This window comes from Bombina bombina, chromosome 5, assembly GCF_027579735.1.
Source record: "Bombina bombina isolate aBomBom1 chromosome 5, aBomBom1.pri, whole genome shotgun sequence".
NCBI classification, from domain to species: Eukaryota; Metazoa; Chordata; class Amphibia; order Anura; family Bombinatoridae; genus Bombina; species Bombina bombina.
This window is the reverse complement of record NC_069503.1, coordinates 877,631,124-877,652,845: the sequence shown is the minus strand read 5'-3', so window position 1 is coordinate 877,652,845 and position 21,722 is coordinate 877,631,124. Positions and strand designations below refer to the sequence as shown.

The window sequence follows — 21,722 nt, the reverse complement described above, 5'->3', positions numbered from 1 at the left end:
CACCCTATCTGGTGTTCCATTCAGATAAGGTTGTTTTGCGTACTAAGCCTGGTTTTCTTCCAAAAGTTGTTTCCAACGAGAACATCAACCAGGAAATAGTTGTTCCTTCTTTATGTCCGAATCCAGTTTCAAAGAAGGAACGTTTATTACACAATTTAGATGTTGTTCGTGCTTTAAAGTTCTATTTAGAAGCAACAAAAGATTTTAGACAAACCTCATCCTTGTTTGTCGTTTACTCTGGTAAGAGGAGAGGTCAAAAAGCTACTGCTACCTCTCTCTCTTTCTGGCTGAAAAGCATTATCCGCTTGGCTTATGAGACTGCCGGACGGCAGCCTCCTGACCGTATCACAGCTCACTCTACTAGGGCTGTGGCTTCCACATGGGTCTATAAGAACGAGGCTTCTGTTGACCAGATATGTAAGGCAGCGACTTGGTCTTCTCTGCACACTTTTGCCAAATTCTACAAATTTGATATTTTTGCTTCTTCGGAGGCTGTTTTTGGGAGAAAGGTTTTGCAAGCCGTGGTGCCTTCTGTTTAGGTAACCTGATTTGCTCCCTCCCTTCATCCGTGTCCTAAAGCTTTGGTATTGGTTCCCACAAGTGATGGATGACGCCGTGGACCGGACACACCAATGTTGGAGAAAACAGAATTTATGCTTACCTGATAAATTACTTTCTCCAACGGTGTGTCCGGTCCACGGCCCGCCCTGGTTTTTTTAATCAGGTTGAAATTTTTTTTCTTTATACACTACAGTCACCACGGCACCCTATAGTTTCTCCTTTTTCTCCTAACCGTCGGTCGAAATGACTGGGGGGCGGAGCCAGAGGGGGAGCTATATGGACAGCTCTTGCTGTGTGCTCTCCTTGCCTTTCCCTGTGGGGGAGAACATTTCCCACAAGTAATGGATGACGCCGTGGACCGGACACACCGTTGGAGAAAGTAATTTATCAGGTAAGCATAAATTCTGTTTTTAATTACAAGGTTTTAAAATAACCTGCTAGATTAATGTGTGTGCTTGTTTTTTTATTTTTTAACACCTTGTTTACTGCAATTATTTTTCAATAGACAAACTCCACCCACCACTTACCTTATTTGGAGCAACCAGTCTGGACTTGCTACTGTGGTAAACAAAGGGTAGCCATGGCACTCATATGAAGATTTTTATTTTCTCAACTAATTTTATTGGTATTATTATTAAACTATAGCTCTGTATGTTATCTTTGCCATATAAACAAATAATTTATAATACCCCTAATTGGCCTCAGCAGAGGTGATGATATACTACTATACAATGCAAACTTTGATAACAAAAAGGAAACCTTGTCTGTTCCAATAACAAGGCTGGATTGACACCTGCAAATTAAAGGGACAGTCTACTTGAACATTTTTTGTTGAAAAAGAAAGATAATCCCTTTATCACCTATTTCCCAGTTTTGCATAACTAACAATGTTATATTAATATACATTTTACCTCTGTGATTACCTTGTATCTAAGCCTCTGCAGACTGTCCCCTTATCTTAGTTATTTTGACAGACTTGCATTTTAGCCAATCAGTGCTGACTCATAAATAACTCCACGGGAGTAAGCACAATGTTCTCTATATTGCACACATGAACTTGCAATGTCTGTTAAAAACTCAAAATACACTGAGATAAGAGGCGGCCTTCAACGGCGTAGAAATCAGCTTGAGCCTACCTAGGTTTAGCTTTCAGAGAATACCAAGAGAGCATGCAAATTTGATGATAAAAGCATATTGGAAAATTGTTTAAAATCTGAATTAGACCATATCATTTGGTGATATTCATTTTTGCTTTATGTTGTGGTTTTAAATCTATAACTATTAATGCACTTGACATATATGTTCCATTCAGCCTGGATTTATTTAAACCTGCTTATTCATTTTTATTTAACTGTTATGTTTTGGTTTGTTGAGGATTTTAACAATTTGTTTTTCTCAGATGCTAAAACATCCAAAGAGATCTTTGACTTTACAGTGAAGGCAATAAACCCTCAGGTAAAATAATGTTTATTATTATGTTTATGTATGTAGTTAGTTAGTGTATGTAGTTATAAAACTGCACTATTTTTTTTTATTGACAAGAAAAACTTTTGTTTCAGGTCGATCTCAAGAGATATGCAGTTCCTTCAGGTGAGGTTACATTTTTATTTTTGAATTCAACTCCGTTGAATTAAAAGGGCTTGGAAATACAATTTTAAATATATATTTAATAGAAAAACATCATTTAATAAGAAACTGTATTAAAGGGGCAGTAAACATAGAAAATAATGTTATATAATTCTGCACATAGTGCAGAATTATATAACATTATCTTAGCCAAACTTTATTCAACTTAATTTTGCCGGTGAAATTTGATTAAAAAAAAAGGGTTTTTCAGACCGCTGCTCGTGCTCTACTGAGCGGGTCTGGTTTTTCCCCTGAGCGGGTCTGGGCAGCTGTCTAGTCACAGCCCGGCCTGATCGCACCATTACACTCAATGCAGATCGCTCCCGCTATTAGACCGAGCAGGAGTGAGCTGCATTGAGTGTCATGGCGCGATTGGGCCGGTCTGTGACTAGACAGCTGCCCAGATGCGCTCAGGAGGAAAACCAGACCCGCTCAGTAGAGCAAGAGCGGCGGTCTAAAAACCCTTTTTTTTATTTTTATTTATTTTTTCAAGCAAATTTCACCGGCAATATTATGTTGAATAAAGTTTGGCTAAGATAATGTTATATAATTCTGGACTATGTTCAGAATTATATAACATTATTTTCTAGGTTTACTGCCCCTTTAACATGGTTGTGTCCTGCATTACATATAACAGTTATAGTATAAAAGAAATAATTTTATTCTCTGAACAAACTTTTATAAATTCACAGGCATTTTTATATAATACGTCATTTTCTTTGTCTCAAGAAAGTGGTTATGTTTGCCTCAAAACATCGCCAGAATATTATTTTTATTAAAGGGATATGAAACCCAAATATTTTCTTTTGTGACTCAGACAGAGCATAAAAAAAAATACAATTTACTTCTATTGTCTAATTTTCTTAGTTCCCATGGTATTATTTTTTGGAAAGATACCTAGGTAGGTGTCTAGAGCACTACACGGCAGGAAATAGTGCTGTGATATATTTCTCTTGTAAATGGATAGCATTCTTGTAAAATTGCTGCCACGTAGTGCTCCAGACACATGCACGTTCCAGAGCTTAAGTCCCTGTTTTTCAATAAATGATACCCAGAAAATGAAGAAAATATGATAATAGAAGTACATTTGAAAGTTGTTAAAATGTTATGCTTTGTCTGAATCATAAAAGAAAACAATTGGCTTCATGTCGCTTTAAGAGCAATGACTGCTGACATTACTTTTGTACAGACTTTTATATACAATCTATATTTAAAATATAAATCGGAGAGTGACCATTTGCTCCCCAAATCCAGCTCAATATTATTTGGTCATCCACACAACAAGTATAAAGCAGTATTTTACTTCCATTGGCTGCCCAGAAGTGACACGTAGTGAAATTACTTAACCTATGCTTGTCTGGAACACATATGCAGCAGCTTAAAATACAAAGTAGCCAGTTCCCAAATGAGATCCAAGTATGAACAGATCCTTTTTCAAATTCCTTTATAAGAAAAAAATGTGTTCACTCAGCATGGGTCCACACAGAAATTGATAATGTTGTAGTGCAAAAATGACATGCTTTAATGCGACAGTTTATGTAGTTTTAACAGTACCAGCTCTGTAAGTCTCCAAAAAATGACAAACAAATCTTAATCTGTGCTAACTGAAAGCTCAATAATATGCACAAAAAAATAAAAATATAATAACAGTATAATATGCTAAATTCAATCAATGCTTGGCAAATACGCTCTTGCCTATACTTGTCTTGAGTATATATGGATATATTTAGATACACAAAGGGGATAAATAATAGTCCCACAGGAAAAACTCTCTTGTTGTTATATATAAAATGTGTATTTTATCAAGGATTTAGGATCTCATACTAAAGACCCACTGACAAAAACGTACTTTCATGACTCTGGGAGTATGGGTAAAAAAACTCTATTTGTAGTATCGGCTTCCCCAGTTGAGGAATAACTCTCCCGTTGCGGTGAATCGATGGTGCTGCTTACAAATTCACTGAGCACTAAGGAGTGGTCAGGCAACGATAAACTGGAAAATAGAAGAACAGAAGAGCGCATCCACGATTTAAAGTGAAACGTATAACAACTTTATTTGGGCATAAAATCGATTACACTTGCAAGACATAAGAAGTAAAAAAGCCTTGAAAGCAAGTATGCGGCTCCAGGTAGAAAGTCAGGCATCCAGCACTGCGTTATACTGGTAAACACAAAGGATTCTTGTTTAAAAGCGATTGATTATCTGTAAGCCGTCCTCGTCTACGCGTTTTGTCCGACTTATGCTGACTTTTTCAAGACACTGGATACTGATAAAGTACGTAAGAAGATCCTCTTCCTTAAATATAGTCCGTAGCTTCACCCCTTCCTATGACACCTAATGATACAAGCTGTAGACTCATACACACCCCCTAGCTATGTGTATCTGTCATCCTTTACTTTGACAGCCCATGACTGATTAGGGGTGTGCATAATAATCTACTATTGTTATTCTAGAGTCCTTTGTGAGACATAACAACGCTACAGCACCTAAAAAGCCTAATAATACATAATATAATACATAATATAAAAAACACACATCAATACATTTATAACCTAAAACATAAAACTTGATAATATCCATAATATTCACAATATTCATAAATACAATCCCTTTTAAACATCATGGCATGAATACACCATATATTATAGTTGAACCTAATATAAGGCAAACAATCTTTATATGTATGGCGTCCATAGTAATCTTATATCTTCTGACTCTATTTGTTGCTATATTGCTATTTTTATGCCATCAGTTTTTGTTACTTAGATTTGTAATATATTAGAAAATATATTTAAAAATTTTAAAATTATTACAACTTATAAAAATACGTATCCCCCATATATCTATCCTACTGGGAACAGAAATAAATAAATAAATCTAACTAAAAATGCTACTTGCCCTATTTAGCCCTAAAACAGCCCAACTTAACTACTATTTAGTCTGGCGTGGGGTCTCACTAGAGAACTTTCCCAATTTATAAGCATATAGAGGCATAAAGCAGTTACAACATAAAAGCTTGTAAGTCGAGGTCAATGTATAGTCCTTTAGGGGTAAGGCTCTCCAATTCTTGAATCCACCTAGTTTCTTTCTGTCTTAATGATATTAACCTCTAGTGTGGATTTTTCCCTGGTAGTACAACCTCAAGAATACTAATATGTAAACTGCTAGGATCCTGTTTATGGTGAATCTTGAAATGCTCAGACACACTATGTGTCTTTAACCCTATTTCAATATTATTTATGTGTTCGTAACACTGCATCTTAATTTTCCGTTTTGTCCTGCCTATGTAAAGTCTGCCACAGCCGCAAGTGAGGCCATAAATCACAAATGTGGAATGACAGTTACCTCTACTTTTTATGGGTACACTTTTGTGGGATTCCAATTCCAAATGGAATCTCTATTCCATAGGTGTGCACACATGCAGCAATTGCTGCGACCAGATTTATATGTTCCTGGTCTCCCCGTGACCCATTGATCCAACGTGCCAGACTTTTTAAAATATCTGCAGAGGGTATTTTTAACTTAGACGGAGCAAAAATATTTTTTAAGTTTCTGAGTTTTTTTTAATACTATATGCGGCTTGTCCTCAATAACCCCCCTTAACAATGGGTCAGCCTATATCCCAATGTTTTATGAATAATCTTTTTAATGAACCCTGTCCACTCGCTATAGGTGGTAATAAATCTAACTGTATTCGTGGTAGTATCACTTAGATTAACTTCCTTCTGAGTAGATGATTGGAGCAAACTACTGCGTTGACAGCTGGCATTTTTCTCCCTAGCTTCCAGAACCAAATCCCTATCATATTCTTTTTCAAAAAATTGTTTTGCAGTACATCTGCTTCCCTATTATAATCTTCCAATTTTGTGCAATTCCGCCGAATCCCGTGGAACTGTCCGAATGGGATATTCCTCTTCCAATTGCTCATATGTCCACTTTTGGCATTTAAAAAGCCATTACAGTCAGTTGGTTTCCTATAATTTCTCACCATAACTGACTTGTACTTATGAGCAATGAAAAGCTCAATATCCAGGAATTTAATTTGATCCTTAGAAATCTTCTCTGTAAACGTGAGGTTGAACTGGTTACTATTAATGTATTGGACAAACTCTTGGGCATTAATAGTGTAACAGTCAAATTAACTCTCGGGAGCCACAGAAAACTGCACATGGACAGGGAACCAGTTGTGTGACTGCTGGTGATGATTGACTTATTGGCCATGTATGCTCAGGACCAGCAGTTCTCTGCAGGGGTTAAACACATAGACATGCAGAGTCGGTAGTGCTAAGATTAATACTCTAATGAATTACACATCCAAAATACTATCCTACTTAATCCATATTATTATTATTACATTCCATTTTAAAGTAATATGAAAAAAATATATTTTGTGATTCAGACAGAGCATACAATTATTTTTTTTTTTCAAATTTACTTTTATTATAACATTTGCTTAGTTCCCATGGTATTCTTTATTGAAGAGATACCTAGGTAGCCGTCTAGAAAACTAAATGGCATGAAATAGTGCTGCCATGTTGTTTTATTTTCTCATAGCTCATTCAAAGTACTATTTTGTATTATAAGCGGGCATAATGTGCATTCACTGTTTTGTGAATGGACTATGATACAAGGCAGGAGTGGGGGAAGACCACTGCAAATTGCACAAAAAAATAAAAAAAATTACTGCATTTTTAAATTATATTATGTTTATCCTTTGAAATTCTTCTTAAAAGGGCATTTAGAATGTTGTTTTTTAATTTGTATGTTTTTTTTTATTGCAGCTGGTTTACAATTGCTGTCCTTACACGCCTCTCAGTTTAGTACTTATCTCACGGACAACTACCGCTCTGTTTTTGATATATTGTCCAAATGGTCTGGCCACACAAATCCTGATATGAAAAAACTTGGATTTTCTGCCTTGGACTCCTTCCTTAAACAGGTATTCTTTTAACTATTAATATAATTTTTACATCTTCCACAGTTTGATCTGTGTATCCAGTTTTAATGGCAAATGTGACAAATAATTGTGGTACAGTATAATTAAAACTACTGTATTAAAATCTTACAAATTATTTTCTCTTTAACATTGTTTATTATTGTTATTGTAGTGCTTTTGTATTACAATCTATAATATCATAGATAAATACTTAAAACTGTTTTTTTAATCATTGCTTTTGTGGAGAGCTTTACATTGCCCCATAAAGACACTGGGTGTAAGTCATTGCTGCCAGGGGCCTACTTCTGCTTGTCTCACTATATATGGCAGGAATTGGTAACAAAGGAAGAGCTGGCGCTATAGAACACCCTAATGCAGAGTATGGGAGGGCTCCCTCAAACAGGCCCCAGAATTAGAAATTAAAAAACAAAGCAGGGGTACTGGCGCTAAAAGCTAGGGAGAAAGGATATAGCTATATAAATGGTCATACGACAAAAATACAAAATAGTATATACAGGAAAATAACCCAAAAATAATAACCTATACAATGTAGAAGTAGAGTTCAATAAATTACAATAAATTGGAATAAATGACAATGAGTAGAAAGTAAGCCTTGCTGATTAAGTATTCACTCAGAATTAAACCAAACAAATAAAGCCTAAGAATTAGGCTTACAGCATATGACATGGTGTATCTGGATACGTTTGCACAGGAGCACAATAAATTAAATTCTACAATAAAATGTACACTGAACTATACATAAAATTCAATGATGAAACAAGACTTATAATGTTACTAAAACACAACATACAATGGCCATGGAAAAAACAAAATACAAATAATATAAAATGATATAAAATGTATAAGCACTTCACTGGACGTCCGTGATAAAAAACTATCCGTGAAAAATGTGGATAAAAAATAATTATCAGAAATAGTCATGTTTAAGGTACGTACTGCCAAAAAAAAAAAGAAAGTTTAAAAGAGGTGTACTGATCAGCTTTTAAATCACAATATAGTCGATGCGGCTGCTAGAGCCGAATGATACCTGCTTATTATTCTCTCTGCGTCTAGAGGAGTACCTTTGTGGTCTGTGCTCGTGTTATAGAGGATGCAAACCAGTGCTGGTGGCACTAAATTTCAGCGGCTGCAGGGGGTCTGTTTGCTTTCTTGGATCTTCGGTGAGCTAATGCTCCACAGGGACCTCCAGCATGTGTGTGTAATTCACTTCCGCGTTCTGCTACATCAGGCGGTTCTGTGGTCACATGTACCTTCAAATAAAGAGCAATCTCCAGCTTAAAGTGAGCAAAGTGACTTTTTATTTTTCACAGGGTCCAATACAGCAATACAGCAACGTTTCGGGCTTGCAATAAGCCCTTTATCAAGCATGACATTAAAGGGACAGTCTAGTCCAAAAAAAACTTTCATGATTCAGATAGGGCATGTAATTTTAAACAATTTTCCAATTTACTTTTATCACCAATTTTTCTTTGTTCTCTTGGTATTCTTAGTTGAAAGCTTAACTTAGGAGGTTCATATGCTAATTTCTTAGACCTTGAAGGCCGTCTCTTAAAAATGCATTTTAACAGGTTTTTCACCACTAGAGGGTGTTAGTTCATGTTTTTCATATAGATAACACTGTGCTTGTGCACGTGAAGTTACCTGGGAGCCATCACTGATTGGTTAAACTGCAAGTCTGTCAAAAGAACAAATAAAGGGGCAGTCTGCAGAGGCTTAGATACAAGATAATCACAGAGGTAAAAAATATATAAATATAACTGTGTTGGTTATGCAAAACTAGGGAATGGGTAAACAAGGGATTATCTATCTTATAAAACAATAACAATTCTGGTGTAGACTGTCCCTTTAAGTGAATAAAGCAGTGTTTTAAATAGCCACAGTGGCGCCAAACAATTGTGATACATGCATACATAACGTCCTCTAGTGGTAAAAATTGGGTACTACATGTAAAAATACATTCCATACAAAATTCATTGTTACAAAAATTGTGTTACAAAATATATGTGACAAGACTCTACAATCTATCTTCTTAGGGACAAATGCCAAGTGATCCTATAAAAAATAAATAAAATAAAAATTATAAATATCAATCAGTGACAAACATATAATGAATTCAGTGCAGGTTTTTTTAAAAACATTAATTAATAACATCAATACTCATTATATGTCAATATCTAAAATTATTTTCCTTTATATTATTTATAGAACACTATCACCTGAGTGGATAAAATTTAAAAATTAATGTATATGAGGGTCTTACTAAATAAGACCCCCATGTATTTGATAAGTCAGAAAAATAGAAAACTCATGGATACTAAATATATAAATGGGTCCATTTCAGAATTGATATCTAGTATCATTATATTAATAAATACTTAAGTTGAACCTAACCCATAAGAATGCAAAAATTTAAACACATAAGTAAAGTGGTTGCATGCTCAGAAATTGCCAACCCCAAGCTAGTTTAAAAAAACAAATGACTCCAAAATTAGATCCTAGATCTTAAATGTTGTCCAATTGCATTCTCTATTAAGGCCCTTAGGCCATAAGGTATTAAGTTCGTTAATCCAAAAGGCTTCCCTTTTGTTTAACAAAACCTCCCTATCACCACCTCTTCTGGGCATAGGAACCTGTTCCAAAATCTGGAAACGTAATTGACTGATATTATGTCCCATTTGTAAAAAGTGTAGGGATACCGGGGCATCTTTACCACATCTGATATTTGACTTGTGTTCAGAAATTCTCTCTCGTGCCTCCCTAGTAGATTGTCCAATATATAATAATGAACATGGGCACTTAATTGCATAAATGATGAACTCTGATCTACAAGTCAAATAATCTCTAATCTGATATTTTCTGCCTGTATAAGGATGAAAATTTTTATCGCCTTTAATCATAGAGTTGCAATTGACACATGAGAGGCAGGGGTAACAACCTGTACGTCGCTTACCAGTAATAGTTTTTTGAATATGTTTGCGACTGCCAACATCTGCTCTAACTAATTGATCTTTTATTTTAGGACTCCTTTTGTAGGCTGGCATAGGGGGCTCTGAAAATGCATTAATGTCAGAATGGCACTTCTGTAGAATGTGCCAATACTTCCGTATAATTTTATTTACCTGACCACTTCTAGTGTTATATTGCGAGACAAAGATTAATCTTTCCATCTTTTTCTTGTCTTTTTTTGTTACAATAGGCCCAGTATTTTTAGATTTCAAAATAATGTTCTGCTTTTCTTTATGTACAAGATCAACAGAGTAACCTCTTTGTATACATTTCTTAGTCATCTGTTCCAAACGCTTTGTTTTTAAATCAATATCAGACACAATGCGATCCACTCGCAATAGTTGGCTTTTAGGTATAGCTCTAAAGGTAGAAGGTGGATGAAAGCTTTTAAACAACAAAGTGTTATTTTTATCTGTTGGCTTTGAATAAATATCAGCTCTCAAACCATGTTCCCCCTTGTAAATACATGTGTCTAGAAATTGAATGGACTGTTCATTCCACGTCAAGGTAAACTTAATACCATTGACTGATCTATTAAGATCATCAACAAAAGAAAATAGGGATCCAATGTCGCCGTACCATATGCCAAACACATCGTCAATGAACTGCCACCAGGTGGCGCCAAATTTTTTAAACAATATGTGTTCATACACGAATAATTCTTCGAAATTGTTCATAAATATGTTGGCATAGGTAGGGGCGACATTGGATCCCATGGCAGTACCTTTGTAATCTTGTTTACACTTGATGTATCAAGCTTGTATACATCAATTAAACATACAAGTGGAATTGGGTCGGTATCCAAAGTTTTAAGGTGTGATAATAAGTATAGTTTGGCACAAATTCAATTTTTCTTGGAATTATTGGAAATTATACTGTACATGAATTACTTCCTTTTTAAAGACAAATTTTTCTTTCAGAAAAAAGGTACTGCCATGGGATCCAATGTCGCCCCTACCTATGCCAACATATTTATGAATATCAGTCAATTACGTTTCCAGATTTTGGAACAGGTTCATATGCCCAGAAGAGGTGGTTATAGGGAGGCTTTGTTAAACAAAAGGGAAGCCTTTTGGATTAACGAACTTAATACCTTATGGCCTAAGGGCCTTAATAGAGAATGCAATTGGACAACATTTAAGATCTAGGATCTAATTTTGGAGTCCTTTGTTTTTTTGAACTAGCTTGGGGTTGGCAATTTCTGAGCATGCAACCACTTTACTTATGTGTTTAAATTTTTGCATTCTTATGGGTTAGGTTCAACTTAAGTATTTATTAATATAATGATACTAGATATCAATTCTGAAATGAACCCATTTATATATTTAGTATCCATGAGTTTTCTATTTTTCTGACTTATTAAATACATGGGGGTCTTATTTAGTAAGACCCTCATATACATTAATTTTTAAATTTTATCCACTTAGATGATAGTGTTCTATAAATAATATAAAGGAAAATAATTTTAGATATTGACATATAATGAGTATTGATGTTATTAATTAATGTTTTTAAAAAAACCTGCACTGAATTCATTATATGTTTGTCACTGATTGATATTTATAATTTTTATTTAATTTATTTTTTATAGGATCACTTGGCATTTGTCCCTAATAAGATAGATTGTAGAGTCTTGTCACATATATTTTGTAACACAATTTTTGTAACAATGAATTTTGTATGGAATGTATTTTTACATGTTGTACCCAATTTTTACCACTAGAGGACGTTATGTATGCATGTATCACAATTGTTTGGCGCCACTGTGGCTATTTAAACACTGCTTTATTCACTTAATGTCATGCTTGATAAAGGGCTTATTGCAAGCCCGAAACGTTGCTGTATTGCTATATTGGACCCTGTGAAAAATAAAAAGTCACTTTGCTCACTTTAAGCTGGAGATTGCTCTTTATTTGGATCTATGTGGGCTTGGTAAGCCTTCTCCGTGCTCTGTGGGTAGTGAGTGCTGTGTTCATCCTTTGTTACTCACATGTACCTTCACTCAGCTGTAGCTAGTGAAAGTGACATCAGCCTCTTACGATCGGGACAGAAACTCCTTATTCTCGCAGCTAATATGGGGTCTCTCTGGTAGCTATTCAAGTTCTTCAATGGTGCAAACCAGACTTATGGAGACCCAGTATTTACACTATGTATTAGAGTCTGCAGAAAAATGTGGATTAGCAAAGAATTAGTGTTTTCAGCTCAGGTCAAGTATAGCGCATCCAGCTATAGTAATTCTGGATCAAGTTCCAAAACAGTGTCAAACACAGTCAAACACAATCAACGTGTTTCACCCCTGGCTGGGGCTTTTTCAAGATGTGTTAGTAGTGTGGTTGCTCTCCTTTATAAAAGTAAAGCTGCTTTCCAATTGGTTGGCCAAATCTAATGGAGATTGGTGTAAATTGCCACACCTCTTTCATTATTATTAAGGTGGTATATACTGTCTCAAGAGTTTTATATATAAAATCCCTTACAAAATTTGAACCAATTACAAAATAATATATACAAAGACATCAAACACTTGTTTACAAAGTGTAGTAATTAAACATAGAGCCAGGGTAACGTACAAATAAAAATAGATTTCAGCATCCAAACAATACAGAGAAATATAAATAAATAAATAGAGAGCAATTGAAAACTGCCATCATTAGAAATTATAAGCCAGCACTTTAAAATTCTAACACATATAAATGTGTTAAAAACCTATATAAATATGTTAAAAACCTCCGCATGTCAGAATAAGAGACTGATATAGTATCTAATATTATAGATCAATGTTCAACTTGAGGGAATCTGACGAAATGCGCATATCTGCATCTTTTGTGTATTGAACTTATTATCCATCTATACATACGTATGGGGGAGCAAATCAATCGTACATAAAGGGAGTGAGGTCTAACTCTGAATTCAGTCCTAATGTATGTAATGTTTTCATCCTATAGATTAATTCCGCTTCTTTTTTGAGGATCCTAGTCTCATATTTTCCTCCTCTCCACTCTTGTTTTACCTTTTACTATCCCCCAAAATCTGAAATTTCTTAGTCTGTTGTTGTGAACTTCCCTAAAATGTTTATACAAATGGGTGTCTTTATTATCCTTGTCAATTAAACTAAGGTGCTCTCTTATCCTTTCTCTTAATGTTCTTATTGTCTCACCTAAGTACTGCAGGTTACAGCTACACTGAATCATATATACAACTCCCCCTGTCTGTGCACCTAATAGTGTCTCTAATTGTCAATTTTTCACCTGTTTGGTGAGATTTTTTATTTATTTTGGAGCTGTAGTGGCAAGATCTACAACAGTGACAACGGTAAAAGCCATTGACCTCATTGCCAAGCAGATCTTTTTGTATAGGGTTGGATCTCTTCCCTTTAAATTCACTTGGAGCTAGAATGCTTTTTAAATTCTGAGATCTTCTATATGTAAATTTGGGTTTAATAGACAGTTTATCCCCTATAATTGGGTCTTCCCTAACTATGTGCCAGTGTTTGTTTATTATTTTCTCTACCTTTTTGTACTCGCCATTAAAGTTGGTAATAAATGGTACTATCAGATATTTTTCCATATTATCTGCTGGATTTGTTTTATTACTAGTATTCTTACATTTATATTGTAATAGAGTCCCTCTTTCTATTTTTCTCACACTCTCAAATTCCTTCTCAATCATCTTATTATCATACCCTCTATCTGAAAATCTTTTACTCAATAGCTTTGCTGGCTCCACATAATCTATGATCTGAGAACAGTTTTTCTCCAACATTGGTGTGTCTGGTCCACGGCGTCATCCATTACTTGTGGGAATATTCTCTTCCCCAACAGGAAATGGCAAAGAGCACAGCAAAAGCTGTCCATATAGCCCCTCCTCAGGCTCCGCCCCCCAGTCATTCTCTTTGCCGCTCTGAACAAGTAGCATCTCCACGGAGATGGTGAAGAGTATGTGGTGTTTAGTTGTAGTTTTTTATTCTTCTATCAAAAGTTTGTTATTTTGAAATAGTACTGGTTGTGCTATTTACTCTGAAACAGAAAGAGATGAAGAGTTCTGTTTACAAGAGGAGTATGATTTTAGCAGCAGTAACTAAAATCAATTGCTGTTCCCACGCAGGACTGTTGAGCCCAGAGAACTTCAGTTGGGGGGAACAGTCTGCAGACTTTTCTGCTCAAGGTATGACTAGCCATTTATCTAACAAGACTGTGTAATGCTGGAAGGCTGTCATTTTCCCTCATGGGGATCGGTAAGCCATTTTCTTAGACTCTAAAAGAATAAAGGGCTTATTATGGGCTATTAACTGGTGGACACTCTTAAGGGCTAAATCGATTGCTTATTTAAGTATTATTTACAGTTTGAAGTGGATTTCACACTTTTTATTATTTGGGGAACGTTTTTAACGCCAGGCACTAGTTAAGGCACCTTCCCAGTCAGGAAGGGCCTTTCACTGTAGTAGGCAGAGCCTCATTTTCGCGCCATTATTGCGCAGTTTCTTTTGAGTGCAGTGCATGCAGCTGCATGTGAGAGGGTCTGGTATCCACTGAAAACGTTCCTAGAAGGCTTGAATTGGTATCGTATACCCCCTGGGATAGGTGAAGTCGCAACAAACGCTGTGGCTGGGACTGTAGTGGGGTTAAAATTGCAAACGGCTCCGGTTTCCGCATTTTAAGGTTTAAAAGCTTGAAAATTGGGGTGCAATACTTTGAATGCATTAAGACACTGTGGTGAAAATTTGGTAAAGATTGGATAATTCCTTTATAGTTTTTCACATATTCAGTAATAAAGTGTGCTCTGTTTAACATTTAAAGAGACAGTAACGGTTTTGTTTAAAAACGGTTTTTGTGCTTTATTAACCAGTTTAAGCCTGTCTAACATGTCTGTACCTTCAGATAGATCATGTTCTGTATGTATGGAGGCCAAGGTGGTTCCCCCGTCAAATGTATGTGATAATTGTGCCATGGCGTCCAAACAAAGTAAGGACAGTACTGTCACATTTAGTAAGGTTGCCCAGGATGATTCCTCAAATGAAGGAAGTAGGGATAGTTCTGCATCCTCTCCTTCTGTGTCTATACCAGTTATGCCCGCGCAGGCGACCCCTAGTACTTCTAGCGCGCCAATGCTTGTTACTATGCAACAATTGACGGCAGTAATGGATAACTCCATAGCTAATATTTTATCCAAAATGCCAGCATTTCAGAGAAAGCGTGATTGCTCAGTTTTAAACACTGTAGAGCAGGAGGGCGCTGATGATAATTTATCTGTCATACCCTCACACCAGTCTGAAGTGGCAGTGAGGGAGGGTTTGTCAGATGGAGAAATTTCTGATACAGGAAGAATTTCTCAGCAGGCAGAACCTGATGTTGTGACATTTAAATTTAAATTAGAGCATCTCCGCGCATTACTTAAGGAGGTGCTATCTACTCTGGATGATTGTGACAATTTGGTCATCCCAGTAAAATTGTGCAAGATGGACAAATTCCTAGAGGTCCCGGTGAACCCTGATGCCTTTCCGATACCTAAGAGGGTGGCGGACATAGTGAATAAGGAGTGGGAGAAGCCAGGCATACCTTTTGTCCCTCCTACTATATTTAAGAAATTGTTCCCCATGGTCGACCCCAGGAAGGACACATGGCAAACAGTCCCTAAGGTCGAGGGGGCGGTTTCTACACTAGCCAAACGCACGACTATTCCCATTGAGGACAATTGTGCTTTCAAAGATCCTATGGATAAAAAATTGGAGGGTTTGCTTAAAAAGATTTTTGTACAGCAAGGTTACCTCCTTCAACCAATTTCGTGCATTATTCCTGTCACTACAGCAGCGTGTTTCTGGTTCGAGGAACTGGAAAAGTCGCTCAGTACGGAGACTACATATGAGGAGGTCATGGACAGAATTCACGCACTTAAGTTAGCTAATTCCTTTATTTTAGATGCCGCTTTGCAGTTAGCGAGATTAGTGGCAAAAAATTCAGGGTTTGCAATTGTGGCGCGCAGAGCGCTCTGGCTAAAGTCTTGGTCGGCGGATGTATCTTCCAAGACAAAATTGCTTAATATCCCTTTCAAAGGTAAGACCCTTTTTGGGCCAGAATTGAAAGAAATTATTTCAGACATCACTGGGGGAAAGGGCCATGCCCTCCCACAAGATAGGCCTTTTAAGGCTAAGAATAAGTCCAATTTTCGTTCCTTTCGCAATTTCAGGAATGGACCGGCTTCTAACTCTGCAGCCTCTAGACAAGAGGGTAACGCTTCCCAGGCTAAACCAGCTTGGAAACCAATGCAAGGCTGGAACAAGGGTAAACAGGCCAAGAAGCCTGCTGCTGCTACCAAGACAGCATGAAGGGGTAGCCCCCGATCCGGGACCGGATCTAGTAGGGGGCAGACTCTCTCTCTCTCTTTGCTCAGGCTTGGGCAAGAGATGTTCCGGATCCCTGGGCACTAGAAATAGTCTCTCAGGGTTATCTTCTAGAATTCAAGGAACTGCCCCCAAGGGGAAGGTTCTACATGTCTCGCTTGTCTTCAGACCAAATAAAGAGACAGGCATTCTTACATTGTGTAGAAGACCTGTTAAAGATGGGAGTGATACACTCAGTTCCAACTGTGGAACAAGGTCAGGGGTTTTACTCAAACCTGTTTGTAGTTCCCAAAAAAAGAGGGAACTTTCAGACCAATTCTGGATTTAAAAATTCTAAACAAATTTCTCAGAGTTCCATCGTTCAATATGGAAACCATTCGAACAATTTTACCTACAATCCAGGAGGGTCAATATATGACTACCGTGGATTTAAAGGATGCGTACCTACATATTCCTATCCACAAAAGATCATCAGTTCCTAAGGTTCGCCTTTCTGGACAAACATTACCAGTTCGTGACTCTTCCATTCGGTTTAGCCACTGCTCCCAGAATTTTCACAAAGGTGCTAGGGTCCCTTCTAACGGTTCTAAGACCGAGGGGCATTGCAGTGGCACCTTATCTAGACGACATTCTAATTCAAGCGTCGTCTCTTTCCAAGGCAAAGGCTCATACAGACATTGTTCTAGCCTTTCTCAGATCTCACGGGTGGAAGGTGAACGTAGAAAAGAGTTCCCTGTCTCCGTCAACAAGAGTTCCCTTTTTGGGAACAAAAATAGATTCTTTAGAAATGAAGATCTTCCTGACAGAGGTCAGAAAGTCAAAGCTTCTAAACGCTTGTCAAGTTCTTCACTCTATTCTGCAGCCTTCCATAGCTCAGTGCATGGAAGTAGTAGGGTTGATGGTTGCAGCAATGGACATAGTTCCTTTTGCTCGAATTCATCTAAGACCATTACAACTGTGCATGCTCAATCAGTGGAATGGGGACTATGCACAGGATCACCTGTCTCAGGGAATGAGTTTCCGCAGACCAGAGTGGGTCATTGTCACGACCGACGCCAGTCTATTAGGCTGGGGCGCGGTCTGGGACTCCCTGAAAGCTCAGGGTCTATGGTCTCGGGAAGAGTCCCTTTTCCCAATAAATATCCTGGAACTGAGAGCGATATTCAATGCGCTCCGGGCTTGGCCTCAACTAGCGAAGGCCGGATTCATAAGATTCCAGTCGTACAACATGACGACTGTAGCTTACATCAACCATAAGGGAGGAACAAAGATTTCCTTGGCGATGAGAGAGGTATCCAAGATCATCAAATGGGCGGAGGATCACTCCTGCCACCTATCTGCAATTCACATCCCAGGAGTAGACAACTGGGAGGCGGATTATTTGAGTCGTCAGACTTTCCATCCGGGGGAGTGGGAACTCCATCCGGAGGTCTTTGCCCAGTTAACCCAATTATGGGGCATTCCAGACATGGATCTGATGGCGTCCCGTCAGAACTTCAAGGTTCCTTGCTACGGGTCCAGATCCAGGGATCCCAAGGCGACTCTAGTGGATGCATTAGTGGCGCCTTGGTCGTTCAACCTAGCTTATGTGTTTCCACCGTTTCCTCTCCTTCCCAGGCTCGTAGCCAGGATCAAACAGGAGAAGGCCTCGGTGATTCTGATAGCTCCTGCGTGGCCACGCAGGACTTGGTATGCAGACCTGGTGAATATGTCATCGGCTCCACCATGGAAGCTAACTTTGAGACAGGATCTTCTAGTACAAGGTCCATTCGAACATCCAAATCTAGTTTCTCTGCAGCTGACTGCTTGGAAATTGAACGCTTGATTTTATCCAAGCGTGGATTTTCAAATTCAGTGATAGATACTCTGGTCCAAGCCAGAAAACCTGTGACTAGAAAGATTTACCATAAAATATGGAAAAAATATATCTGTTGGTGTGAATCCAAGGGATTCTCCTGGAGTAAAATTAAAATTCCTAAGATTCTTTCCTTTCTCCAAGAGGGTTTGGATAAAGGGTTGTCAGCGAGTTCTCTAAAGGGACAGATTTCTGCTTTATCTGTCTTGTTACACAAACGACTGGCAGCTGTGCCAGATGTACAGGCTTTTGTACAGGCTTTGGTCAGAATCAAGCCTGTCTACAGACCCATGACTACTCCTTGGAGTCTAAATTTAGTTCTTTCAGTTCTTCCAGCGGTTCCGTTTGAACCTTTACATTCCGTAGATATCAAGTTACTATCTTGGAAAGTTCTGTTTTTGGTTGCTATTTCTTCTGCTAGAAGAGTTTCTGAATTATCTGCTTTGCAGTGTGATCCACCCTATCTGGTGTTCCATTCAGATAAGGTTGTTTTGCGTACTAAGCCTGGTTTTCTTCCAAAAGTTGTTTCCAACAAGAATATTAACCAGGAAATAGTTGTTCCTTCTCTGTGTCCGAATCCAGTTTCAAAGAAGGAACGTTTGTTACACAATTTAGATGTAGTTCGTGCTTTAAAGTTCTATTTAGAAGCAACAAAGGATTTTAGACAAACCTCATCTTTGTTTGTCGTTTACTCTGGTAAGAGGAGAGGACAAAAAGCTACTGCTACCTCTCTTTCTTTCTGGCTGAAAAGCATTATCCGGACGGCAGCCTCCTGAACGAATCACAGCTCACTCTACTAGGGCTGTGGCTTCCACATGGGCCTTCAAGAACGAGGCTTCTATTGATCAGATATGTAAGGCAGCGACTTGACTATTGATCAGATATGTAAGGCACACTTTTGCCAAATTCTACAAATTTGATACTTATGCTTCTTCGGAGGCTATTTTTGGGAGAAAGGTTTTGCAAGCCGTGGTGCCTTCCATTTAGGTGACCTGATTTGCTCCCTCCCTTCATTCGTGTCCTAATGCTTTGGTATTGGTTCCCACAAGTAATGGATGACGCCCGTGGACCGGACACACCAATGTTGGAGAAAACAGAATTTATGCTTACCTGATAAATTACTTTCTCCAACGGTGTGTCCGGTCCACGGCCCGCCCTGGTTTTTTAATCAGGTTTGAACAATTTTTTTCTCTATACACTACAGTCACCACGGCACCCTATAGTTTCTCCTTTTTTTCTCCTAACCGTCGGTCGAATGACTGGGGGGCGGAGCCTGAGGAGGGGCTATATGGACAGCTTTTGCTGTGCTCTTTGCCATTTCCTGTTGGGGAAGAGAATATTCCCACAAGTAATGGATGACGCCGTGGACCGGACACACCGTTGGAGAAAGTAATTTATCAGGTAAGCATAAATTCTGTTTTCTTCTGTTATGTGTGATCAGTCCACGGGTCATCATTACTTCTGGGATATAACTCCTCCCCAACAGGAAATGCAAGAGGATTCACCCAGCAGAGCTGCATATAGCTCCTCCCCTCTACGTCAGTCCCAGTCATTCTCTTGCACCCAACGACTAGATAGGATGTGTGAGAGGACTATGGTGATTATACTTAGTTTTTATGACTTCAATCAAAAGTTTGTTATTTTACAATAGCACCGGAGCGTGTTATTACTTCTCTGGCAGAGTTTGAGGAAGAATCTACCAGAGTTTTTTACTATGATTTTAACCGGAGTAGTTAAGATCATATTGCTGTTCTCGGCCATCTGAGGGAGGTAAAAGCTTCAGATCAGGGGACAGCGGGCAGATGAATCTGCATTGAGGTATGTAGCAGTTTTTATTTTCTGAATGGAATTGATGAGAAAATCCTGCCATACCGTTATAATGACATGTATGTATACATTTCAGTATTCTGGGGATGGTATTTCACCGGAACTACTCTGTTAAAAGTCACTAATCCTTTTAATAAGTATTTATCATGTTAAACGTTTTTGCTGGAATGTAGAATCGTTTACATTTCTGAGGTACTGAGTGAATAAATATTTGGGCATTATTTTCCACTTGGCAGTTGTTTGCTTTTAATTGTGACAGTTTCGTTTCTCTTCACTGCTGTGTGTGAGAGGGAGGGGCCGTTTTTGGCGCTCTTTGCTACGCATCAAAAATTTCCAGTCAGCTACTCTTATATTTCCTGCATGATCCGGTTCATCTCTGACAGATCTCAGGGGTCTTCAAACTTCTTTGGAAGGAGGTAGATTCTCTCAGCAGAGCTGTGAGAATTTTATATTGACTGTGAATAAAAACGTTGCTCTGTAATTTTTTATGTCAAATTTAATTATTGTTATTTTACTAATGGGAACAAACCTTTACTAAAAGTTGTGTTGTTTTAAAGTTTGATGCTATAACTGTTTTTCAGTTCATTATTTCAACTGTCATTTAATCGTTTAGTACCTCTTTGAGGCACAGTACGTTTTTGCTAAAAAAGATTATAACCAAGTTGCAAGTTTATTGCTAGTGTGTTAAACATGTCTGACTCAGAGGAAGATATCTGTGTCATTTGTTCCAATGCCAAGGTGGAGCCCAATAGAAATTTATGTACTAACTGTATTGATGCTACTTTAAATAAAAGTCAATCTGTACAATTTGAACAAATTTCACCAAACAGCGAGGGGAGAGTTATGCCGACTAACTCGCCTCACGCGGCAGTACCTGCATCTCCCGCCCGGGAGGTGCGTGATATTATGGCGCCTAGTACATCTGGGCGACCATTACAGATAACATTACAAGATATGGCTACTGTTATGACTGAAGTTTTGTCTAAATTACCAGAACTAAGAGGCAAGCGTGATCACTCTGGGGTGAGAACAGAGTGCGCTGACAATACTAGGGTCATGTCTGATACTGCGTCACAGCTTGCAGAGCATGAGGACGGAGAGCTTCATTCTGTGGGTGACGGTTCTGATCCAAACAGATTGGATTCAGATATTTCAAATTTTAAATTTAAATTGGAGAACCTCCGTGTATTACTAGGGGAGGTTTTAGCAGCTCTCAATGATTGTAACACCGTTGCAATACCAGAGAAATTGTGTAGGTTGGATAAATACTTTGCGGTACCGGCGAGTACTGACGTTTTTCCTATACCTAAGAGACTAACTGAAATTGTTACTAAGGAGTGGGATAGACCCGGTGTGCCGTTCTCACCCCCTCCAATATTTAGAAAGATGTTTCCAATAGACGCCACCACTCGGGACTTATGGCAAACGGTCCCTAAGGTGGAGGGAGCAGTTTCTACTTTAGCTAAGCGTACCACTATCCCGGTGGAGGATAGCTGTGCTTTTTCAGATCCAATGGATAAAAAATTAGAGGGTTACCTTAAGAAAATGTTTGTTC

General features: G+C 38.0%; 1 protein-coding gene across 1 annotated transcript in view; it reads left to right on the top strand.

Moving 5' to 3' along the window:
- The window catches only part of PRKDC (protein kinase, DNA-activated, catalytic subunit), a 2,064,551-nt gene that overhangs the window by 49,384 nt on the left and 1,993,445 nt on the right, over positions 1 to 21,722 (top strand). Inside the window, 3 exon segments of the mRNA XM_053715028.1 lie at positions 1,961 to 2,016; positions 2,121 to 2,151; positions 6,970 to 7,127. Of these exon segments, the coding sequence (XP_053571003.1) occupies positions 1,961 to 2,016; positions 2,121 to 2,151; positions 6,970 to 7,127 (245 nt within the window).